This window comes from Condylostylus longicornis, unplaced genomic scaffold, assembly GCF_029603195.1.
Source record: "Condylostylus longicornis isolate FDR11 unplaced genomic scaffold, ASM2960319v2 ptg000030l, whole genome shotgun sequence".
NCBI lineage: Eukaryota > Metazoa > Arthropoda > Insecta > Diptera > Dolichopodidae > Condylostylus > Condylostylus longicornis.
Window position 1 is genome coordinate 10,522,313 of NW_026577999.1, and position 27,960 is coordinate 10,550,272.

Here is a 27,960-nt window from a genome sequence, read left to right on the forward strand (position 1 = left end):
GGAAACTTTTACGTTAACGATCCCTTCTCTATGATTAGTAAAATCATTCAATAAAATACATATTCATAAAACATTCAAATTAATACCAATCGATAATATATAAATGGTATTTTTGTCATGATATTGCATATAACATTTATAAATTTTGTATGATAATTAACATTGATTTGTTTGTTTTGTAACTAAATTTTTAAATAATATTCATTTATTTTTCTATTGTATTACTATATACTCGTATATATATAAATATAAATATGTAGATATATGTGGGATACTCTACTGATTCTTCTATTCGGAAAGCGTAATTATTTCATATCATGTTACCTTTCTCTTTAACGCAGTTCTTTTAATATTTTGGTCACTTTGATTTAAAGAACATTAACGAATTCAGCTTGCTTAAGTAAGTAATGAGAATTTTGAGTGTAGAATATTATTCAAGTTGAATATCGTAACATTCCTAAAGACTTTTTTTTTTGAAAGATCGAAGAACCTGGATTCAATCTAAGAAGTTTTAGTAATAACGCATTACAAGCATTGTGTTCAGTTTCCGCTGTACTTAATGTTAATTCTATAAACTAAAATATTAAATTTCAAGTTATTCGACCATTGGATGGCGATCAATATAATTTTACGAAAAAACTACTTAGAAAGTGTTACTTCGGTATTGAAAAGAAAAAGAAGCTGGCAAAGTGGCCAGTGGTATTAGAAAAGATGTTATTAGAGTGATTGTTTTATTTCTTAACGGAAGGAATTCTAAGGTGTTAACAAGATCAAGATCTGGAGGAATATTTGAGTTGTCAGGGGCTTTGATAAACAAGCTCCCAATGTTGACTTTTCTTATATAGAATAAAGTCAACCTGGTACTATATCTCCTATCAAAATTATTAGTTAGAAAAAAAATTAGGAATTCTCTTCAGAGGCGTTGATTGATACAACAAAATCTACCATTATTCAATATATTCAATTTTCCTTTAAGCTTAAACGAACTTGAAATTGAATTACCACCATTTAGAAGTGAAACTTTGTCCTGTGTTGTGTAAACTGATTAAAATATTTCAGAGAGCAATAATTAAATTAAAAACCGTTACCCAAACTCAGAATAAAAAAGTGCTTTTACTGTAACCCGGTTCCGTATAGTTTGTCAAATTTTCTGTCTTTGTTCTATTCCAACCGTAACAATATAACAACTTCAAATATCCACATATATGTATATATGTATATAATATATATATGAATATATGTATATAATATTAATATATATATAGATATATATATAGATGCTATATACTATATATATATATATATATATATATAGTATATAGTATATATACTATATACTATATATACATATAGTATTGAACGACAAAATTATTTAAATACAACTTTTTATTAACCTTTACTTATAATTTTTAAATTTCTTACTAATAATTTTTTTCCTTTTTTTACTTAATTTATTTAAATTAAAACTTAAACTAATTAATTTCAGTAGAATAGTATACAACTTAAATTAATATTTAAGAGGTAATATATATAATTATGTATGTACACACATAATTATATAAATGCATTGCATACACGTAAATATAATTAAATTTTTTAAATTACTTATATAATTAAATATAATTTATCAATTATAGGACAAAAAAAATTGATGCTAAAATTTTACATACTAATTTTTTTAATATTTTTAATTTATTAAATTTTGAAAAATATAAATTTTCATTTGATAAAAGAAAATCAGTCAACATATAATTTTAGAATAGTAAAACTCTATGTATGTTTTACTAATTACGTACATATTATATGGTTTAAAGTATGAAAGGAAAAAATATTACTAAACTTTTCCAAATATATATAAAAATAATAATTAGGATGTAAGTTTCGGATTCATAATATCTTCAGAAATATTTTTTTACTAAAAATAAATGTTTACATCATATTCAAGAATCATATTTTCAAATCTGTGATATAAAAAATAAAATTTAAATTTTTTAAAATTGAAAAATCTTTTGGTTTTTGTTGTTTTAAAGAGAAATATGTAAATATATGTAAAACATTCAACGAAATATGAGAAAATTGTTAAAAAATTTTTTACAGCCTTGTGACATAAAACCTGTGGCAACTTGCACATTATTTTAATTGGCTTTAAAAATACATTTTTTTTGTCAGAAGAAAAGTATTAAAAATAAGTGATCTGATTTTTGATTTCATTTAAAATTGTAGTAAAATTATAAATAAAATTATCTTAAATCAAATTAATAGACTTGAGGTTAATAATAATTTCTTTAAATACATGAAATATTTTGATATACATTATTATTTTTAAGAAATTTTTGATAAATATAAAATAAATTTTTTGCAAAGATTAAACTGATTTTACAAATTTTTTGAAAGATTTTAAAATTTCATTTCTGAAGAAGTGAATCGATAGAGAAGTCTTTTGATTTGGCATTAACATCATCATCATTATAACTGTTATCATCACAACAATTCCCATTGATATCTATTCCATTATTACTTTTTAAATATTTTAAACGATTTTGTTGCAAATTTTTGTTAATCATTGATCTAGGTTTCCTTAAAAATTTAGTTGAAATAGAAAATTTTGCTGGTCTACTACCTTTAATTGTAGTTTTGTTATTATTCTTTGGTGATTTTTTTGTTGTTATATTTGTAATAGAATTTGCTAAATTTGATTTAAATGGTTTTGTTGTCGAATCGAACATTGAATCAAAAAAAAATTCTGAGTTTGAAAAGTTATTTGTATCTATTTCTTCATTTTCTAAGCTATAACTATTATCTGTTGCCATTCTGTTCAAGTGGGAATTAAGTGATGACATTGCTTTTTGAATGTTTGAATCAACTTTATTTGTATTCGGAATTTCATGGTTAAATGATGTTGATACTTTTATTGAATTATCGTTTAAAATATAAGTTCTCTGTAAAAAATTTTCCTCATTTTTTAGGGGTTTATTATACCTATATGATAGCAATGAAGATGACGTTACAGATGTAGGTGAAACATTTACGAGTGCAATTTGTTGTTTTTTCTTGCCATGTTGTTCATAATGATCTTCATATTCATTTATGTCACCTTCATCTTGACTATTATTTCTAATGTTATTCATGGAATTGTTTGACAAATTGTCAATTTCATTTTGTCGCATCAAAATAGTTGATGATGAATTTCAGCTATTCTTATGATCGTCTCTTCTTAGTTGTGACTGAAATCATATAAAAGAATATTGAGTAAAAGAGTTTTTCGTAATAAGTTCTTTTTTGGTTTAATATAGAAATAAATATACAGCAATTAATATTAAAATTAAAGCGTCCTTTTTTATGCATTGATATTAAAAATTAACTTATCTAGAAATATTTTGAATTTTCTTTTTCATGGGCAAACAAACAATTCTGCTTCTTTAAAACTTGTGTAGTACTTGATGGAATTTTAAAATTATTCATTTTGCCAAAATAGTGATAATTCAATGATATCACAATTATTTTGTTAAAGGTAATGTGGAAAAATGCTGGTCTTTATTTTATTAAAAAATGGGAAACCTTCAAAGAGAATTTAATGCAACTTAATGATGTAAATGTAAAAAAAAAATATATTCAATGATTTTATAAAATGGTTCAAAACAATTAATATGCGTGAAGTAATATAGAACAATCAAAAATACATACTTAATTTTGTTATTTGCTTCTATTTAGTACCTTATTTTTTATGAAAATTTGCTTATTATTTTTATAATATAATTAGTTAATCCCCTGACTTATTATTTATTTGTCCACTTTTAATAGAAAATAAGAAAAAATGTCTTACATATAGGATATTTCTTTATTATATAAATTTACTACATCAAATCATATATCAAAAAGTTCATCATAATGTACAACGTATACGTACTATAAAGAACTCATAGTTTAATGCTTTCAGTAGATAAATACTTTTTAACAATAACCCCTTCTTTATCAGTGATTCCTTCTGCTTTAGATGTTTTATATAGGTACCAAAATTGTTTTTCTATTTAAAAACTGATATTTTCCACTTAAAACATTATTAAATACAACTATATCAAGGAACTCAAGATATGTAAATGAATTTATATAAAATTCATACAATCGATATGTGAAAATAGCCAATATATAATACTAATTATGATATTAAAACAATTTCTGTAATTTTTTCAAATAAAAAAGAAACTAATTATATTGAAAAAACCAAGCAAAACTTTAGTTTTATTGCTATATGTTACAAAACTTTCCTAAAGCAACACTAAATATAACAAAGAAACATTTAAATAAAAAGTTATTGAAAAAAAAATATCTAAACATAATTCTACCTGATGTATAGTGCTATATGGAGACTGTGAGGCGGCGGCGTTATGATGATAGGAAGAAGTTGAACGGTCAACATTACTACTACCACCACCAAGCCCACCATTAAGATTGCTACTGCTAATATTAGATGTTATACCAGTGGCAGTAGCTCGACCACTACGTATTAGCAATTGCTCTGGCGATGATGATTGTAAATTTATTGATGATAAATTCGATTGCATTATTTGGTGATGATCTCTTCGCCCAATTATTGAAGAAGATGCGGAAGAAATGTTAATAGAGTTATTGCTATTCGAATTTATATTTGTAATGTTGCTCATGCCAGTATTGTTAGATCCTCCGACTCCAATAGTACCAACACTACTGCCACCGATAGCACTACTAACATGTAAAGGGTGTGGCAGCAATGATGATGGAATATTATTACTATTCATGTTATCATTTTTTACATTTACATTGTTATAATTATTATTTTTACTGACATTTTCTATATTATTTTTGCTGTTATTATCATTATTGCTGTTACTATCGATATTTATGTTATTATTGTTATTATTAATAATATTACTATTATCATAATTGTTATCGGTATTGTTATTATTATTATTCATATTTTCAGTATTAGAAATATTATTGTTGCTACTATTATTGCTGTTATCATTATTATTATCATTATTATAATTGCGATTATTATTTTGACTATTACTGTTATTGCTAAAATTGCTATTATTATGAGTGTTATTACGATTATTGTTATTTCGATTATTATTAACATTGTTGTTATTAATATTGTTGATATTGTTTTGATTATTATTATTAGTATTACTGTTATTATTTATAGCATTATTAATAGACGAATTTAAATAGTTTGAAGTATATATTGATGAATGTCTAAATTTTATTTTATTTATTTTATTAAATGACGGTGAAGGATTTTAACATATGAATGAAGTAATTTTGGGCCATTGTTTTATTTTTTTAGGGTTTTTTTTTTTTAATTTTTTTCAATGTACGAGAACACAAAAAAAGAAACAAATTAAAAAAAGAACAAAAAAATTACAAGAAAAAGAGGACAAAAATAAGTAAAAATTGTGATTGCCAAATTGTTTTATTTTTGTACAAAGTATGAAACAACAAACAGCTTAATATATTTAATATAATTTTATCAATATTTTAGTAAAATAAATGAAAATTTAATGTTGTTATGAGTGTGAGGAAACTAAAAACAAATTAGATATCGGGAATTTGCTAAATTTAAAGGGTTAAGACGGAAGTTTACTTTTCCAAATTGAATTGCATAATTCAATTTTGTGATTTTAATTAAAGCTATACCAAATGTTAATTTAGAAAATAGTTTCTAAATAATTAATGAAAATCAAAAATACAAAATTATTTTCCTTAGATTTTTTAATATTTTCATTCCCTAAAACAAATTTTTTTGAGTTTGTCAAAAGTTTTTTAGATTTAATTTTTCTCATTATCTATAGTTTTAAATGAAGTTCAATCTATTAACATACTCTCAATGCTTAATTTAATAAATAATGATAAACATAGCTCAAAAAATTTAAAAAAAAATTCATTAAATTATTACTGTTATTTAAAACTACAAATATTAAAATATATTGAATTTACTTCATGTAATAACTACATCTTAAGACACAATCTATAACAATTTGCTTAACTTCTTCTAAAGATAATACTAAAACGTAAAATTGTAAATGAATAATTTTATCACTTTAATATTCCAAAAAAAGTGCCTTTTTGTGTGGAATGATCAGAAATATAGTTCAGCTTTAAAAATTATATAAGTATAATAAATAGTGCAAAGTGACCAAACAAATAACAAGTGAAATTCCGTCTTTAACAGAAAAAATTTTGGACGAAGAGTGAATATTTTATAGGAAGTAAATTTTATAAAGAAATAAATTAAAAAATTTAAAAATAAGTAATATTTTAATTTAAGAAGAATTGAAATATGTTTCCGAAACTTTTTCATATGAATATATGTATATATAAATTTTTATTTTAATTTGAAAATTTTTTTTTACCTTATCGCACTCGAACTGCCAACTGAGGGCGCTCCACTCGTATGCGATGAGGTATGTCTAAAATCAATTCCATTTTCGACTATTTGTGGTGGTTGAGACGATGCAGATTGGGCCTGTAGCTGTTGTTGTGGCGTTTGAGATTGAGGATTTCTTGTTCCTCGATTGGAAGATGACGATGATGAAGTTGATGATGATGAACCAGCTCCACCACCACCTCCTCCACCAGGACCACCAGTAGGTGGCATGTTTGTTGGTGCAACATCTGCACCTGTTGAATTTATTTCAATATTTCTTTTTAATTTCTACGAAAATTTTCTAAGTGTTTCTTTTTTCTTTATAATAAGTGTATATACAATGTATATTAAAAATTAAAGGATTGAATTTCGTAATAAAAAATTAAATGCTGAAATGTTGATTTCATCAACGATTTTACGAATGAAAAATATTAAATAACAACCAAAAAGTAAATAAAATTAACAAATATGTTGTCAGACTTTTTTTTTTGTTCAAATAATAATTAATAAAGATTATTTAAAAAAAATTGATCTTCAAATATATATCAAGTCACCAAATTTTCTACTAAGTATAATTTTGCATAAGCTCCAATCGAAGTTTTTCGCTTTTTACTGAACATTTTTGAAAATTAAATTTTTTACAAAAAACTTTTGATGCCCATTGCGATATGATTTGAAATAAAATCGGTTTTTCTAAGTTGTTCAGCAAAATTAGAAAAATTAATATAACAATACTTATATTTAAAAAATTAAATAAGTTATATAATTGCCATCATTTTTCAAATTTCCAATCACCTATTTAGAAAAATCACTTACAACGAAAAAACAAAACAATAAAAGCGATTTTTTAAAAGTTACATAATTTAGTTAATCCTCAACATTTTAGAATAAAGAATAATATAAGCGACAGTATTACATAGCAAAAACTAATTACTTGAAAAAAAATTCGTCAATTCTTAATATAAATTAGTAATTTTTTTTTATTTTTATTATAGCCAATCTTACCTTGATTTTGCGTATTGTTTGATGTCAGAGGTATTGCCAGTCTAGCATTGACTGCTAGTAAATGATCTCGTCTTGCTATCAAACTATTAACATGTTCTTCTAAGCGAATATTTTCCGTACGTAACTGATGTAAACATGACAAAAGTGAAGCAACTAAAAATAATATAATAATTTAAGAAATAAGTTACACAAAAGACATTATAATTATTTATTATTTCGATGTCTTCGGATAAAGAAAAAAGTATTCAAAAATAAATATTTACTATCAAAATGTTGAGCTTGTTCCATTAAAAATTGGGAGCCTTGTTCCCATTGTCGTTCTAGTAATTGTTCTAAACTTTGTGGTGTATTGCCACTTGGAGTTGAGGTAGCTGTTCCAGTTAACATAGAAGTTAATGGATTTGTACTGGAATTTTGGGTTTGATTAGTTGGAGTTGCCCGCTGCAAATTAAGACAAACAGTCAGTTGAAATAGAAAAATTTTCAAAACTCAAACTTAATACCTTTCCTGGAAACGGCACTCCAATTAACTGAGGTCCATTGTCTTGTGAATATATACTATGGTCTTGTATTTCCATATGAACCATATCACTCATTTTTTGTGCCATACTACTACTTGGATTTATTTGATTACCAAGCATGTGATGAGCAGTATTTAAACTATTTGAAGAACTTGAAGAATTGGCAGTTGCTGTTGTACTCGTACCATTTTGCAATATCTTATTTTCTTGTTTAATACCATCTGATTTACTGTCTAGTACCATTGGTATGGGCCCGTTAACACTATTCACTGGCATCGCGCTATTTCTTATTTCACCCGACTTGCGCCCACGTTTTCGACTTGCTGTTGAGCCTGACTCTGAACTAGGAGAACTTTGGGGAGAATCTTTAATAACAGCTCCTATATTCGTATCAACTATGGGCGGACTTAAAGCTGATGATTGTGTCCCACTATTTATTTGAGGTTCATAAGAAAATTTTAGACCACCATTGTTTAAAGAACTCGAACTTGTAGACAGGCTCGCTTGTGATAGACTAGTATTTGAGTAATTACCACTATCAGGTGTTCTGGAATTATTTGTTACATTATCGTCATTAGTGCATTGCGTTAAATTTGAATGATTATTATTGTTGTTGCTATTATTATTTTTATTGTTACTATTATTACTATTATTATTATTATTACTATTATTATTATTCTTATTATTACTAGTACTATTACAATTTTTGTTATTGTTTTTATTGTTATTGTTATTATTATTATTATTATTATTATTATTATTATTACCATTACTATTATTGTTGTTAGTATTATTATTACCATTGCTATTATTATTGTTATTATTATTACTATTATTATTATTATTATTATTATTATTATTATTATTATTATTACTACTACTACTGCTATTATTATTATTATTATTATTATTATTATTATTATTAGTATTATTATTAGTATTGTTATTATTATTATTATTATTACTATTAATATTATTATTATTATTATTATTATTATTATTTTTAATGTTATTGCTATTATTACTGCTACTTTTGTTGTTGTTGCTGTCGTTATTATTATTATTACTGTTATTATTAGCGTTATTGTTATTGTTATTATTGTTATTAATATTATTATTATTATTGTTCGACGAAGTGACATTAATTGTGGAGCTAGAAGCTGATGAATCTGTCAATTTTTTGGCCTCAGACTGCTGACCACGTAATGATTTTTTGTTAGGCCTATTAACTGTATTTAATGTTTCTGAATGTTTTATGTTAGTTATATTTGAAGTATTATGCGAAGTATGACTACTAGAATTTTTATTGTTGCCGCTTTTATTACTGTTACCGTTATTAGAAACATTTTTATTATTATTACTACTTTTATTGTTGTTATCATTATTATTATTTTTATTATATCTTATGTTTTTACTGCTGTTACTGGTATTAGTATTATCATTAGCAGCGCTACTAACGCCATCGTTGCTGTTGCCGTTACTATTGCTTATAGTATTGGCATTATTATCGTTGTTAACATTTTTGTTAGTGTTGCAAATGTTACTATTATTAACTTTTTTGTTGTTAGAAACATCGTTATTTTTGGAATTATCATTACCATTTTTATTACTATTTTCAGTAATATTATCGCAATTATTATTATTTTTATTTAAGTTATTGTTATTAGTATCATTATTTTTAATATTGCTATTGTTAATATGCTTATTTTTATAATTGTTATTTTTGCTATTGACACTGGCGTCATTGCTATTGCTGTTAGTGTTGTTGGTATTACTATTATTATCATTAATATTATTATTACTACTATGACCCTTAGCTTCTCTATTTATATTATCAACAAGATCACTGTTGGCATTATGTTTACTTTTATTACTATTGTTGTCATTATTAGTACTTTTATCATTACCGTCACTTGCGTTAATATTGATTTTATCATTATTACTACTGGTGTTACCCACAATTTTGCTAACAGTGCTGTCGCAATTTTTCGGATCATTGCTGTTTTCACTGTTGCTGCTAATATTTTTTTTACTATTATATTCGATGTTGCTAGGAATGCTTTTATCTACATTATGTTTGTTATTGCTGTTATTACCATTTTTCTCATTATTATTTTTGCTATTATTTTTATCGTCCATATTATTATTGATGCTATTTTTGTCGTTATTATTTTTCATATTTCTGTTATTACTGATATCTTCATTATCGTTATTAATATTAATATTATTATTATTATTATTATTATGATTATTATTATTATCGTTAATATTATTACCAATATTAATTTTACTATCATTACTGCTGTTATTTTTGTTACTGTTATTATTGTTGTTGTCGTTTTTATTCAAATTATTAAAATCGTTAATATTATTATTACTATCATTATTAGCAATATTTTTAGTATTATTTCTGTTACTATTATTATTATTATTACTATTACTGTTATTATTATTATTGTTATTGCTGTTTTTATTGCGATTTAAGTTTTCTGAACTGGAACTGCTTCCGTACGATCCTGCAGATTCTGAATTATTTTTTTGTGAATTATTTATTTGCATATCATTTGGTGGTAATGGACGTGATATTATTTGTGGTTGCTGATTTTGATGATGTGATGACTTACTGGATCTTGATTGTTTAGGTGGAGGTGAACTTGACTCCAAAGATTTATTATTACTATTACTATTTTGCGGCGACATTGATGTTCGGCGTTGAGTGTTTGAAGAAAACGATTGAGAGTTCAAATTTTGCGAAGAACCTATTTGTTGTTGTTGGTTTGGTTGGACTGAACTTGATGTAGATGAGGATGTCGATATTGAAGATGAACTAATACTAGATGAAGAACGTTTCTTTCCTGAACGCGATTTGCTAGAATTACTTGAATGACTACTACCGCTAACGTTAACCGAACTACTATTAATATTTGAACTGCTATTGCCATGATTTGCAGATCCACTTTCATTCGATTGAGATCTAATTTATATAGGAAGCAAAATATTGTTTCTTTTTAATATTTCCAAATATTTTAAAGAAAGTGGTCAAAGTATGAGTTAAAATGCAATAGCATGATAAAAATTACAAAATTGATTTGAAAAAAATGGCAATGAACTTAAAAAGTTTTTAAATAATAATTAAAATAAAACGAAAAAAAAATAAAGATATTAAAAATTTAATTAAAATGGAACTGGTTATTATAAACTATTAACAGTATTTTTTTGTAAAAACTAAAATTTGTGTCAATGTGTTCATTTTGTTTAACATGGGGTTTATAAAATTCTTATTAGTCATGCAAAAGATTACGAGAAAGAATTAAACCATATATATATATATGTATATATATAAGTGCATTCCATTTTAAAAATATCAACAAAAATTAAATTATTTTAACATTTATTATTTAACTAGAGAAGTTATTGCAACTTATATCAACTTATGTATATAAATTAAGGTTAAAAAAACGGGACGTCGGATTAATAAGCACCTCAAATAAAGAAACCAAACATTAAGAGAAATCGCTAATTAATATTTTTGGTATTTATGTATAAATTGCAGCAGTTTTAAATTCAAAATTTAATTAATATTGTATTTAATTTATCTAGTGCCCAATTGATCACCAAAAAGCAGTTTCGATAATAGCAAAATATCTCAATATCTTTTGTTAATTGAAAAAATACGATGAAAACTTATATACAAAGAAAAACTCAAAATATTTTAATTGATTGCAATTAGCAAACTAATAAAAACATCTTTTATTGTAACATATTAGTTTTAACACAAAATTTTTAAGCTTAAAGTTGCGTTGTTAGCTTTTCATTTTGTGTTATGCAATCTTTCTTAGATTTCTTTTAAGTTGCTTTGAAAATAAGCTTGAAGTAAAATATTTAATCCCCTCATTTTTTGTATTTCCTTGGCAAAATAATTCAAAACTTATAAATTCATGCAATTTTATCTAAGAATAAAATTAAAAATTTTAAATCATTTTTTAATTAATGTCATGAAACCACCAAATGAAATGCAATGCAACATAATTCTATTGGTACAAAATTAAAAGTTTACACAATAATAATAATAATAATAATTATAATAATTATAAGAACAATAATTAAATTAAGAAAATTACATAAAGTTAAGAATCTCGCAAAAATTAAAAAATATTAATTTAATTTTTGTCTGATCTTGTGTTTAATTTTGAATATATTGAAACTTTTATTGTATTTATGTATTTCTATAAAAATCACCTTGATCGTCTCGCTGGACCTGATTCCTGTTCTTGAACTTTGGCTACCCTAAAGTTTGGTTGTTTTTCATATTTAATTGTTAGATTAACACTTTCATTTGACGCGCTTAAATTTGAATTTGTAGAACCTAACGGTGAAACGATCGGTTGAATAACACTGCTGTTACTTTGAATCGCAGCACTGCTGCTACTTCCACTAATTATAGATTTACTATGCTCAGGTGCAATCAAATTATTTGTGTTATGTAATTGCTGCGTTGAAGAAGGAAATCCTCCCGAAATTCTAGGTGATTGTTTCCCTCCAGCATTATTCCCACTGTTGTTAATACTGCTGGAAGATACACTACTTAGACTTACACCACTCCCACCAGTCCCGCTGGTTGAACCTTAAATTATAGTAACATTTTTTTTAAATTTTTAATTCGTTTTGTTAAGATATTAAGGGAATGCTAAAATTATATTTAATATAATATCTTATGCGATAAACTTTATTGTATTACAATGAAATTTACTAATTTAAAAAATATATTATTATTTTAAAAATATATACATATATACATTTACGAGTATATATGTGTATCTGTATATATTTGATAATTTTTTATCTAAATTAATTTTCAACTATTTTATTTGTAAAATGTGAAAACACTATTCAATCTATTTGAATTGTATATTTTATGTTAAAATGAAGTGTTAACGATTGCGTAATAACAAATCGTCACAAAATGAAAACGATTATCTATAAAATAATTTTAAACTATAAAATATACAAAATAAATATTGAAACGTTTAACAAAACATATATAAAAAAATTAACGTGGTTCTCAATTCTTTTTCAATAAAATAAAACATACCATTGGATGCAGTTGAAGGTATATTAACGCCAGGTACATTTGCTGTAGATAATGGCACCGACACGTATAAACTCGGTGTTGAACCAGAATTATTATTGTTGTTGCTACTATTATTACCGCTTATATTAGTACTATTATTCGAATTATGTACAGAAGATGATAACGTTGATGATGATGATGATGAAGATGATAATAACGTTACTCCGGTTGCCGGTCCTGTTGAAGGTAACGATATAGACGGTGTTGTCGATTGATTGTTATTAGAGCTAATTTGACTGCCTGATATATTGTTATTTGCTATTGTATTACTATTACTATTTCCATGGGGAGATTGGGTTCTTAAACGACTATCATCTTTAATAACTAAATTTGAATTCTTTAGGTGGGAAGAAGATGATGAACTTAAATTACTAACTGTTGTGCTCGATTGATGTTGCTGTTGTAAATCATGTGATGTCTGGTGGGTTGAATGGCTTCCAGAATCTGTTTTTGGCTAAAATGACAAAAAAAAAATTTTTTTAAATTATATTATGTGTATAAAAATGGCACAGAACAGAAATTTTCACAAAAAAAAATCTCTTCTTGATTTAGCATACCATTGATATAAATATTGGAATTTTAAATTTCATTTTTCTTTTTAATATGAAATTTAAAAATGTAAAAAAGTTAAGCACTTGAATATTTACGTTAATCTATTTAAAACAAAAAAAAAATATTATCATTTGATCTAAACAAAATAGCAACAACAACATTATACTAGTTTATTTTTATTGGAAAAGTATATACAAAATTTCAATATAGACGGACGATTGATTGTAGACGACTGACTGACCATTTGAAAGCTTTTTTTTTTATTTCCCTTTTTTCTTTTTTGTTACAGACAGTTAGAGATATGTATGTACATAAATATAATAATAAAACAAACTTGAATTTATATATTAACCCCTTTAATGTTTTATTGTTTTCCCATTAATAAACCGATTTGTAATACAGCACTTTATTATTAGTTCACATTAAATTCGGAGCAGATTCATCCTTGTTTGTGTGCGGTCATGCAAAAAAGCTCAAAAACTTATTAGGGTCTACAAAATTTTCACAAAATCTATTTATTTAAGAATTCTATTAAGTTTGAGTTCAATTGAAGCAGAGGTTTAAAACTTTTCGTAAAAAAATTTGATAATACCGTAAAATATTAGTAAAATTTTTTGTTCGGCTCATAATGTCTAATCATAACTGTTTTGGAGCCACAGGGATCTTAAGAAAATTTGACGATATTTTGACATACCTGAATCTTTTTGTTTATAACTTCCGTTTCAAAAAAAGATCGAAGCGTGTAGGTACTTTAAATTTTACTTTAAGGCTAACAGGGAGCTTTTTTAAATTGAAATAATTTTTTTTTATTTATTTTGCCATGCTCTTTTTTAATTTGGTGAAATCATGTCAAATAATTTTTTCAAACTTACAATATTTTTTAATAAAATAAAAAATGTATCAAATTTATGAGAATTGAATCTTTCTTTTTGTTAAATTCATTGTCACCACTATAGCGTTTCCGGTTAAAACACTGTAGGGTTAAATATTTTTCTATAAATATAAACTGATAGGTAATATTATTAAAATTAGTGATAAAAATAAAACACCACATGGGAAGTATGTAAAAGCATTACGATAGCTTTGTATAAAAAAGAAAAAATAAACAAATGAAAAAATTTATATATAAAATTTTGATAACGACGATTGTAAATATATGTATATATTATATTGTACATAGATATGTATGTATGTATTTAAAAAAAAACATTAGACAAGTACAAAACAAAAAAAAGGAAAATATAAGTATTGAAATGAGTTGAAATGTAGAAAAATTTGACCACAGCACAGCAGAAAAATTTTATATGAAAAATATTATCACTTGATAATGTTTTGCTGTTTACTTAGTTAGAAAAACTATTGCTAAAGTTATTGCCATTAGAATTTATGGAGAGTCAAAGGTTTCGGTTTTTATATGAATAATCAGATCACCATATTATGCATAACTATTAAATATGTATCTATACGCATATGTGTGTATATGTGCGTATGTTTGCGTATATATAAATTGATATAAAAAATTTTTATATTATTAATTTGAACTTTTTAACTTTACAAACTTTTAACCTTTTGATTTTATTTGTTTATTTGTGTTTACTCCAATAAAATATTATTTTGAATTTATTGCAAAATCTAAATGTTAAGAATAAAATTATTTCATCAAAATGCACAAATGTTTATGCTGTTAAATATGCATTTGTTTGTCCATAAGTATAAGTATATGTATGTATATACCTATAATTATTATTATTTTAATTAAATATTTAACAATAAAATTCTTAATAAAAAATATTAATCAAATATAAAGTAATGACAATAATAAATAAGATAGAGTTTACCGTATCAACTATGAGATTCCCTTACGAATGTACGATTTTAAAATTTTTAATAATATTTCCTCACAGTCTTCGATAGGCGTTTTTATTAATATATTTATTTATTTTTTCGAATTAGAATTCGACGCTGGGCAGGAATATGTAAATGTCCATATGTCAAACCTTAATTTCGTAGCGCTACAACCGGATAGAAATTTCAGTGATTATAATAATTATAATAAAAAATTTTTATGTGATTATAATAAAAAATTAATATGAATATTCAAAATTATTTAATGCTTTTAGCGTAATTTAAACTTATTGGAACTTGTTGGAACTTATTAAATATAAAAGTAAATATATATTTGTATATATTGATATATATGTATAAAAATTTGGCATCTAGAAAACATAACGGAAATGAAAAGTATTACTTAAATTAAATGAGTACACTTAATAAAAGGACGTTGTTTGCTATCTTATGGCGTATCCTATGATATTCCCTCATAGTGGATAGTTTTATGGTTAAACAGACTTTGTGCATATTGTAGGTATTTAAAAAAATTTATAATTTTTTTCTTTTTTTTGAGATAGCTATATGTATTGTTAAACATTACAGACACAATAAATTTTTAGTTTTTTTTTTAATAGAATTTAATGTACATACTTATGTAGGTGTGCATGTAAGTATGTACATATATGTAATCATTTGCATAAATATTATGATTTTGGCGGATTTTCAAATTTAATTTAAGTAAAATAAAAAGTTTGTAGAAGCTTAAAGCTTTTTAAATATGCTTACTTTTTGAGTTTATCACTTTCAACAATTTGAGAGATTTTTATATTTATATCAAACGTTGTAGTATGTAGTTTACAAATTATTTTATAATATATGTATAAATGTAGAAATGTGTAAAAATGTTTATAATGTTTGTGTAAATATAGAAATTTTCATAATTGAAATTAATTTAATAATTTGTGCAATATAATTTATAAGTAATATGCGAATTGGTTTGAAACCTAGTACCTATGAATAACTACTTAGGTACGTAAAAAATATGTAAATAAGTGTAGAAGTATGTAACGCATTTGTAAGGATAAATATGCATGGATGTAGGTATATATGTATGTACGTATGTCTTATTAGTTTCTGTTCACCTGACTCAATGTGTGCCATCATAATGATGCATTCTCAATACTTAAATTGTTCTCAATTAGGTACACATTAATTTCTTGCAAAACTTCATACAGAAATTTAATTATAACAAAATTTTATCACTTTTCATATACATACATATGTATGTAGATACTACATACATATGTTTTGAATTTGCTCACCTTTCCACGTGCATACATAGGAACGTCTTCAACGGAAATTCAATTTAGGAAGTTACTTCTAAATAGGAAAATATATATGTATGTATGCATGTATACAAAATTTTATTGCATTATTATTACTTATATTATTTAAGTACATACATACATATAAATTTGTATACAAAATATATAGATATGTATATATACATGTAAAATGTGTTTGTATTGTTTTATATGTATATTATATAGCAACAGTAACACATATCATTCATTTGGATATGGATGAAAAAAAAAAAAACAAAAAAAAAATAGTAAATTAAATTTCATGAAAATTTTTTATACATATTTTTTTTTTTAAGAAAAAACGACAAACAAACCAGTATGAATTAAAAAGTTTACAAAACAAAAATTATGTAAGTATTTTATAATTTCTGTGAACTTCTATGCATGTGGTAGTTTACTGTTAGAAAAATAATTAATAAGCAAATAATAAAAATCAAATATCAGAAACATATTTTCCGTGAAGGTACGTATGGATATAAGTATATTGTACACACATAACAACATTTATGTAGGTATTAAATTATGCTAAAACAGTTTAACTAAAAGGGGAGTATGTACAATATTTTTTCTTGTAAAGTTTTGTTTGTTGTACCAGTGTTAGCAAACTTTTTTTTCCTGTTGTAGTAAGTTAATATTATTGTTTAAATTTGTTATAATTATTCGTTGTGTTAAATTTCTCGTTGTTCTAGTTAAGGTTTCGATTTCTTTGTAAATCCGTATATATAAATGTATTTACTACATGCTTATGTACTTATGTTTGTATAATAGTATTAAACAAAAAATATTATACAAAATAACTGCAAACACTTGTATGTAGAATCGGCACTAATGAAACAGGTAATTACTTACAAAGGTATGTTTGTATACTTAGAGAATTGCTCTTAAATTTCTACTTTCGATAATACTTAAAATTTAAAAACATTGATTTCATGTCATTTTAATTGAACTGTTCGCTACTACTGGTCATGTTATTCATTCACAATCAATTTTTCCTATTTTATAAGAGCATTTTGAAAATGAAATAAAATGCTCAAGGTTGTATTTGAAAGTTTGAATTTGATTTGAAATATTTTATACTTGATTAATTAAAGAAAACCACAATTTGCATACATACAATATGTTATTTAGAAAGATGAGTAAAATGGTAAGAATGAATGACGATGCGCAGCATAAAAATGCAACTTCAAAAAGCTAGACTTCAAAATTATATTATTTTTTAAATGTCAAAATTTACGATATTACAGTAGATTTAAGTCGTTTCACTAAACAAAATTTTTAAAAATTAGTTGATTCACAAATGTAACAACTTCCTTCAAATTAGGTTGTTTTTCATAATTTTGAACGTATTGTTAACAATTATGCTATATCGTAAAAGGCTCATTATTATTAAGTATACAATCATATTATATATTGCTTAAATTTGAGTTAAATATTGAATATCTATTAATTATTATAAAATTTTGAATTCTTATAAACAAATGCATCAGTATTTATAATATATATTTTAAAAAAAATTGTCTTCAAATGAATTTAAATGACACCCCATTCATATTTTTTTCTTACAATGTAAAATTATTTATTAAGACAATTTTATTTTAAATATAGAATTCTATTTATATTTTAAACATTTCGCTAACGTGGGTTCAATTGACTTTTAAATATGATTTTCCCTACTTAATACGCAGATCTATATTTAAATGTTTAGAGAGATCGTATATACATACATTGTACATATATATGCAGCATATGATTTCAATTGAAATAAATTCGATACCTAAAATTGTAAGAAATTTTAAATGGAAATTTTTTCTAGTTTTATTAATATGTATGCATAAAATAAACAATTAAGCATATAAGCTTCTATGTTTTATTACTTCTCCTTTTAGATTCGAAATATTTTAGCATGAATTATAAAACCCTGAAAGTTTTACAATCTTCTTAACATATACACCATTTTCTTATATATTTTTAGTTTCAAAAGGTTAATTGATGACACAATATTCGATCATATTTAACAATTCTATTGGTACACATGTAAGTAATAAAATGCTGCTAATAAGGCGAGTTTTACCGAAAACAAAAAAAAATTGAGAAATAGTAGATTTTCACGTGTATTTCTAAGAAGTTTTCCAAAAACAATATCCGTTTTTTTTATATCTTTCCTTGTAATTATAAATTCAGTACGAACCGTTTTGTTTAACCTTATATTTTATGGATCGTTTTCTTTTTTATGATCCATGTTAAATTGATTTCAGAACGAGGTTATGGAACAAATTTTTATCTCTTTTATAAAGGTTTAAATACCAATTTTGTAACAAACTTAAATTTTATGGCTTTTAACAAGGAATAATAAATGTCATAAAAATTATAATTTAAGTAAAAGTCATTCATATTGAAAACTACCTAAGGGCACTTGTTTTTTTTTTATTTCAGTGAAGTTGCATTCACTGAAAATACAATATTATTTATTTATGTATGCGGCGTAGAATTGTTTTGACATTTTGCAAAAATTAGGAGAATACATGGAAAGTTTGTTCATTGTTTAATATAAAAATTATCATTCGTATGTATATACAGTGTTTCATGCAATTTAATTGAACATTTGTATAAGTACATAGTTATTTTATATAAATTGATTCAGAAAGATATACCGGAATATTAAACATTGTTTGGAAGGTCGAAAATATGTATGTAAAATTTTTGTTCCGGAATGGGTGAAAAATATTAAGGGTTTCCGAAATATTGGGAATTTTCGCAAAATTTTTACTTGCCCAAATTTTTTCTCTAACCAATCTTATATATTGTTGTATGCCTTTATGAATCACCCTGTCTACATAGGGATTACTTAAATAGAATAAACTTATGTGCTTATTTGATTTTTTCAATACAATTGTTTGTTTAGTTAATTAATTGCAATTTAACATAAATCATATATATAAAAAAAATGCTAATTTATTTTATATTAATATTATGTAAAGTTGATTTGAGTTTGCATTACTATTGTAGTAATGCTACAGAACAAAATAAAGAATACATATTTTGAAAATAATAATTTTAAAACAGGTTTTTCATTCAGAAGCATGTACGTACGCAAAACTGCATTGAACTTGTCACTTTAGTTTGTTAATGTTACTTCATAATAGTATTGGGGTAGATTTGGGGAAGTGATTCATTACAACGTAAGTATGTACACATATTTGTAAGCTCAAAGATCTGTGATGCTTGTCTAATGGTTTATAAGAAAAAATTAACAAATTATCTAATCGATAACATTAAAATCGTCTTAAAAACAAAGTTTCATTACAGTTGATATACTTTCAGCAAAAAAAAAATTGCATTTAAAAATTATAAATAAAATATAATTAAAAATATGTTCGATTTAAATTGTAAACAAATTTATATTAACATTTTTGAAAGCACATTTTAAGTAAAGTATACTAACATTATTTGATTATTGGTAACGGAGAGCAATATTCGAATACTAAGGAAATTTCTATTGAAATCTTTGACTCTTGTTTCTTCAAAATTCTAATAATAATGTTGTCCGGTTTTGATCGCGAAATTACTGTATACAGTTAATTTTCCGTATTGTTTTCAAAATTTCTAATATTGTATTGTGTTCATTTAACAGAAAAGTAACCAACTGTGTATGCATGTTTACCTAAGTACATATTATATATACCCATATTAACGGGAAAAATTTCATGATATACAATGTGCCTTTTGCATGTACGTATGTGAAAATATTTGTTTTTTAATTTTTCTTATGGGGGAAGATAAAAATTTATCGATGGCGAATTTTTGCAATAAAAATAATGGTAATTCAATTTTTATTTTCTGCATGTGATTGTTATTTTTTTTTTGTTTTGTTTTACCACTAAATTATATTTTTTGTTACCATCTTTCTTTTATGAAAGTTTTTATAATTCTATATACATAGGTACATACATTCTATATTACAAATACAAAAATATATCCAAGGGTTTCATATTTTCTAGAAATATTTTCCTTTCTAGTCAATTATTTTTGAAAAAAAAAAAACAAAGAAAAAAAAAGTTCTAAGAATCACCCTAATATAGCAGTAAAAATTTATTATATTTGTTGTCAATGATGAAAAAATATTTTTTATAATAAAATTATAATATTCTATACATAAAAACATATCTACATACACATAGTAAGAATATCTAACAAAAACGTAATAAAACTGGCAATATGAGAAAGAAATGACGTGTACTTTAATTTTCGATCAAATATCCGTTATAAAAGGAAATAAATTCTAAAAAATATAATTAAATTCAATTCCAAATTTTTTCATTGTACTTATTGCAATGAACTAAAAAAGTGTATGATTTTTTTTTACGATTATCCTTTTTAAAGGAAGTCATTTGCATTTTGTAAATAGATTACAGATATCTTCATATACATACAATGTACCACCAATACACTTAACAAAAAAATAATACTGTATGTATATACCGAGTATGTACACTATGCTTACTTGTTGTGTATAAGAGAATAAAAAAAAGCGCCAATACAAAACAATTTGTTGACTGAATGATTAACTTAACCAGGTAATGTCAAACCAGATGCTTCAAGCAAATGGTAAAATATAAAAAGAGGTATGTAAATAAAAAAAGAAAAGGATGAATCAAGTAAAAGAGAAATATAAAAGGATTAAAAATGTAACGTTTCTTTTGAACACAATTAGAAAAACAAAAAACCAATATTGAAGCTTCAAAAGAACTCATAATTTTATATAAAAGTGTTTACACTAATTATTTCATGGGCGACTTTAATGCGTTGTCCCATATGCATTAGAAATATTAAATTGCAAAGTAAATGTGCTACACTAGTGCTGTAAGTAACATGTTGTAAGTAAAGTAAGTATGAATACTAAATGGTTAGCATATGTGTATAATACAAATGTTAAATTATTTGGTCTGACATTAAATTTTGAATATTTTCTATATTTTCTTTAAATTAATTTCATCTGTTTTTTTTTTTTTTTAAATTGACAAAAGTGTATTCACATCACTTTGTGACTTATTGTTAGCCACATCATTTAAGATTATAGAGATATTATTGAAAAATATTACAGTTTCCAGTATAAAATTTGTAATTACAAAATTTTTTCTAAAAAAAACTCGAAAGTATTTGAAATAAAAACTTATCATGTCATGTAATGCGACTAACAGAAGATGGGTGTATATATGCCTACATTATTTTAATAATTACGTTAATAAAAATAGCAAGGGTGATTTGAGATTATAATAATGATATCATGTCATAAAGTAAACCATTGATTTTATAATTTTTTATTAAAACTATTTAATAAGGTTTTTATGGTTAATAGGTTCAAAAATCATTGCATTATCTTATTATATTTATACTGTATTTGACATGCTTATGTATATCCAACTTGTATGGAGATAATGTACGAAAATATGTCTTGATATTTATATTCTTCATGTGCATATACTATGTTTAAGTTTAATTTTTAAAATTTAATCCAAAACACGTCTAATACATACAATTTTTTTGAGCTATATAATTATTACTGTAATGTAAAAATACTGATTATGAGTTGAATAATATACATATGTATGTATGTATTTACATAAAAAAATTAAATATTTATAGTTTGTTTTTTGTTGCATAAAAATTTTTAAATAATTAATATTTTTTTTGTTAAATTCCAAAACTACAAAAAGTTGAAAAGTTTTAAAAACAACAAATACAAACATATGGTAGTATTCCGTATTGTAGAAAAAACTGCAATTTTGATGATGTATCACGTTCCGTATTTTATCTTAAAACAATTTTACAATATTATGCATTCCGTTTTGTATAAAATTTCTTTTCGAAACGCAAAGAAAAGAAAATCGTGCATCATTACAATGCATTAGTTACTATTTAAGTTGTTATATAGAGCTAGTTTTATATTTTTGCATTGACTTTGACGTAGAAAATTAGCAATAGGCTGGAAATTTGAAGGGGGATGGTAATAACGATGTTATTATCACGTTATTTGTCATGTCAATTTCAAAAAAAAAAATGACAACGTCAAAATATTAAAATTTATATACCGAAATGCAGGGAAAAATCTTTGTTTTTGTTTGGAAATTGCAGTGTCATTGTATTTAGTTTTTGATTTAAATAAAGAATACTGCCTTCATTTATAAAAAGTCTTATTGTTTTAAATCAAGAAAAATATAGATTTTGGACATAGAAAATAATTTAAAAATTATACAGAAAAGCTGTTTTTCTAAATGCAACAAAACACTAAAAAATCTGTTGTAGATTGATAAGTAAATTCATTTAAGCAAATGTCCGGTCGATATTACAAAATATTAAAAAAATAATTAAAAAATCTTATTACGTATGTGAGATAAGTAATTTTTTATCAATTATTTCAGTCGCAATTATTTCCTTAACAATGGTAAATTTTCTCATAATGTTTGCATATTCAAATAAAATTTTGCGGTTTATAATATTTTTTTATCAATTTGTTTTTTTTTTTTTTTTTGTGGTAAAAATATGTTTAAATTATTTAAAATTTATCAATGTTATCAACATTAACATGAGTTTTTTTAACTGATTATATTAGTTAAATTTCCGAGGTTATAAGAATATTTTTGAAATATTAAAAATACTATATGGAACAATTGAATGTAAATTTAAACAGATGTGAGATAGAAATATAATTTCCTTAATCTAAAAAAACTTAAATTTATATTAATTTTATTTTACGAAAATATTTTATATTTACATTAAATATTCAATCGTTTTACAAAATATCATAGATAATAAACCGGGCACGTGAACTCAATATTTTTAGCCTTAAAAAGTAAAGGTCATTCACTAATTTTATTTGATTTTCATTTAAGATTTTAGAAAAATAAATAAGTGAATGACACTTAAATTTCAATAACAAGAAGTGATTTAAATGAATACAATAATTTTAATGATTCATATTTGTGGTAGTTAAGTGTACAATAATATATAATATATACATATATAGTTTTGTTATAGCTACCTTGAGCAAATAAATATCAGAAAAATAAAAATTTTGAGCATCTGTTTTCAATAAATCTACAATATGTTATATTCATATATATGTATGTATATACATAATATTTTTTAAATTCAATTCATTCCTTACTGGCTCTATGAAATATTGTTCTATGAGCTCTATGAAATATTGTTATTAAATCAATAAAATATTTCTAGAATTAACAGTATTGTTGTAATAGTTCATGTATGAATGTGCCATTTATAATTATTGCAGTATCCTTGAAAACTTATATTCACATGTTTTTTACAATATCCGGATTTTGTACATACATACATACATATAAAATCTAAAATTAAATCGGGACAAAATTATTTTTAAGAAAAAAATAAGTATTTATACATACTACATACATAAATATGTTATATAAATATTTATTCTAGAATAATTTTTTATTCCCATAACATCATTTTATGTCATCGGGGTTTCTTCGAATTTTTTAATTTTAAAAATATCCTTTTTAAACCACAATTATCCGATTTCTGTTTTCTTACTTATATACATACATACACTTTTATATGTATAACACTTTGTGTCTCAAACTATATTATAGGTGTACGGAAAAAAAAAAGCAACAGAAGCAAAAGAAAAACAAACAAACAGCAAAATACTTTTTTCCTTTCATCAATTTTGTCAGACATCAGGCTGAATTTTTTTTTTTTTTTAATGTTTTGCCGGTTTGTTTTGTGTATGTATTTGTGTTATGTTTTTACTATTTTTATTATTTTTACTCTTTTTTTTTTCTTCCTTTTCCCATTTTAAACCACATTGTTTCTTTAGCAGCTGCCTTTTTAACTCATTTTTTTTCTGTGTTTTTTTTTTTGATATTTTGATGTATTGTACTTTTGATGGGTTGAAAATATACAACAACAATGTGGTAATGTTTATTAGATTGATGCAACAAAATAATTATGTGTGAATTGCATTTAATGAGAAATTGTTAAAAAAAAGGAAAATGTTTTAAACGTGCTTGTCAAACATGTGTGATATAAAAATTACTGTTAAATAATTAAATATTGAATAATTATTTGTTCGAATACTTATATTCCAGCTGTTAATCAGCTGAATGAGCTTAGTTATTTTATTGGTAAGGATAATATAAAATAATATTTATTTTTTGCCCAGTTCATTAAAATTTATTAATTTTAATTTTAATTAACATTTGAATTTTACATATGTATGTACATTATGTAGAATTTTATTTCTGAGCGAAAATATTTGTGGTAATTTTTATTTTTGGATTTGATTAATATTATTAGTTATACATACTAATGTACACTATATTGTGTTTAATTAAACAAATAACACATACATACATGTATGCATAACATAACAACTCATAAATTCATTTTGATTCGTTTCTTATATACATATGTACATATATGAATGTATACTCGTATTTCCATTCGTAACATGTTTTTTACATAAAATTTTTTGAACATTTAAAGGTCATTCTAATCTGACTTCATAATAAATTAACAAAATCGCTACCATTTTCTATTTTTTTTTGGGGAACTTAGATGACTAAATTTACGTTAATATTTCAAACGAAATTTTTAATTTATTTATTTGTATAACATACTTACATATATATGAACATACAATTTTCTTTAAATTGACAAATGCGTTATGTTTTTAGAAAAGATATTTTGAAAAATATTCAAAATCTAAATAAGAAAAATTTAGCCAGAAAAAAATAATAGGAAATCATAAAATAGTCAATAACAACGGATTATTTAACTGTTTTATAAACATGTAAAATAAAATTTATGCGTAAATATTTTTTTAATTTGAAACATTTTAAGCCAAGTTTTGAAAATTTTAATTGCGATATTTTTAGATTTACGAGTACATTAATCAAAGCTTTAATTAAATGAAATACATATGTGCTTTGAATACATATGTACATATATCGGTAGTTTCCCGGTTTTCATTTTTCAAAGTTATTCAAATAAAATTAGAACTATAGATTCAAATAAGAGTATCTACTTTGATTAATCTTTAAATAAGAATATTACTCAAGTTCTTAATATAATGCAAATATTTAATATTATACATATATAAAACTAAAATTATTCAATATTTTAATAGTTTGTCAAAAAAACAGATAAGTTGCGACGCAATTTGAATTTATAGAATTTACTATAAAGTAGTTAAACCGGTTCTTTCTAAAAAAAAGAAAGAAATGAAAATAACCAGTTAATTTTGTGTATTCAACCTTGTGATACAAAAGCCGTACGGTGTTATTCGCAACTTGTATAAAATTTAGGTTATAATAATAATTCTTCTTCGTGAGCTTCTTCTACATTCTTTGATACGACTTTAACGAAACTAAATATGTATATTATGTACCTATCAAATTTTTGTCAAATTTTGTTAAAAAATTGGAATTTTCGATGCAAACTTATGGTCTCAAATTTCAATTGTTTTGATTGAACTAGCAGATTAAAATATTTACTGAATCAATAACAATATGTTGGGAAAACATTTAAAATAAAAAGAATATAAATTAATGTTTTTTTTTAATATTTCAAAATATTTTCATATTCTTTAATTACATAAATTTTGAATTTATTATTTTAGATGATACAAGAATTTCATACTTGTTTATTTAATTTATTCGACTTTTTTGGTTTTTTTTCGTTTTAATTTTATTTTAAATTTAAAAATAAATTTAAGTCTTCAACGATATTATTGAAGTGTTTATACTGCATATTATGTAAATATGTTATAATTAAATCAAAAATTATTTTTTTTTGTTTTATTTATTAAAGTTTGTATAATGATTCAACAAACACACATTTTTGTTTTGCTTTTATTTGAGTTTATATTTTGATTTTAAAACACATTTTACAACAGGAAGTTATAAAATTGTAGGCATTGTAAAAAATGAATTGGCATCCGATTTTTTTTCTTTTGATATTTTAATAGCTTTTTTTAAGCAATAATTTTTATATATGTATATTGGCTATGTTTTTTATTGATTTATTTTTCGATCAATAGTAAAATAATTTTTGCTATAAGATCACTTAAAATATTTCAAAAAAAGAATATGATTTTGTAGGACAAGTATATTAGAGCTGATACATTCAACATGGCAATGCTTAAATTAGTTAGGTGCTTAGGTATACTTAGAGTTGTGCAATAATCACAAAGCAAAAAACATTTAAAATAGAAATACATATGGATATGTATAAAAAAATAAACAAAATGCTTGTATAAATAAAAAAATTCTTTAAATAATTTTGAGCTATAATAAAATATTATTAAATTATATAGACACGTCATGAGTTTATTGAAGAAAATTCATTAATTTTTATATTTCCAAATTTTGACATATAATTATAATGATTTGAGATTGCATTAAAGTAAACATGTTGTTTCTTATTTAATATATTAAGAATAAGATTTTGGTAAAAAATTCAACCTTAGCTTAGAATAATTTATTTATTAATTAAGAGTTAAGAATGGAATTAATTTATGGAAGAAATTTTGGGGTAAGCTGAATGGTTTATGAATTTTAAAAAAATTGTATAATCTACTGTCATCTCAAAATTTCAGTGATTAAGTTAAATTATTAAGGTGTAAGCTAAATTTTTGGAAATTTTAGAGTCACGAATATTTTATATATATGTAAATTATTTAAAAAATGAAAATTAAGTAGGTATTGTTAAACATCATCACAAAAATATTATGATCGTATCATCCTAATTATTTTAAATAGTTCATATACATATGTAGGTTCTATAGACGTATAATTCTTATAAATATATACATACGTACATATAAAGATTTATAGTTATAATACTTTTTAGTTCAATTGTTATTCACATTTCATTCAACTTCCTTCACATGTTTTGCAATCCCATTGAAGTTAATCGTGCTTATACCATTATTGCATACGTTTGTATATATGCATATAAGAATGCATATTATATACATAAAAATATATATCTTATGCCTATATATATGTATATTTATATATATGTATGTACAATATGCATATTATAATAACTTGTTATAACTTCATTTTGTAATATAAGGCTTTGTTTTGTTTTTTTTTTTTGCTTTTAATTTAAT

The 27,960-nt window shown here is 23.6% G+C and overlaps 1 protein-coding gene across 6 annotated transcripts in view; it reads right to left on the reverse strand.

Annotated features, from left to right (window-relative positions):
- Positions 1–3,083: 3,083 nt before the first annotated feature.
- LOC129608068 (uncharacterized protein DDB_G0283357) overlaps positions 3,084–27,960 on the reverse strand; it is a 38,866-nt gene continuing 13,989 nt past the window's right edge. For 3 of the 6 annotated variants that reach the window (XM_055519381.1, XM_055519382.1, XM_055519385.1), the window contains 8 exons: positions 13,021–13,513; positions 12,168–12,552; positions 7,911–10,902; positions 7,672–7,849; positions 7,409–7,561; positions 6,390–6,657; positions 4,344–4,866; positions 3,087–3,224 (listed from right to left, as the gene is read on the reverse strand). In XM_055519381.1, the coding sequence (XP_055375356.1) occupies positions 3,189–3,224; positions 4,344–4,866; positions 6,390–6,657; positions 7,409–7,561; positions 7,672–7,849; positions 7,911–10,902; positions 12,168–12,552; positions 13,021–13,513 (5,028 nt within the window). In that variant the 3' untranslated portion in view covers positions 3,087–3,188. Of the gene's footprint in view, positions 3,225–4,343; positions 4,867–6,389; positions 6,658–7,408; positions 7,562–7,671; positions 7,850–7,910; positions 10,903–12,167; positions 12,553–13,020; positions 13,514–13,616; positions 13,708–27,960 lie in introns of those variants that run through there. The other 3 variants (XM_055519386.1, XM_055519383.1, XM_055519384.1) reach the window with 3 other exon arrangements.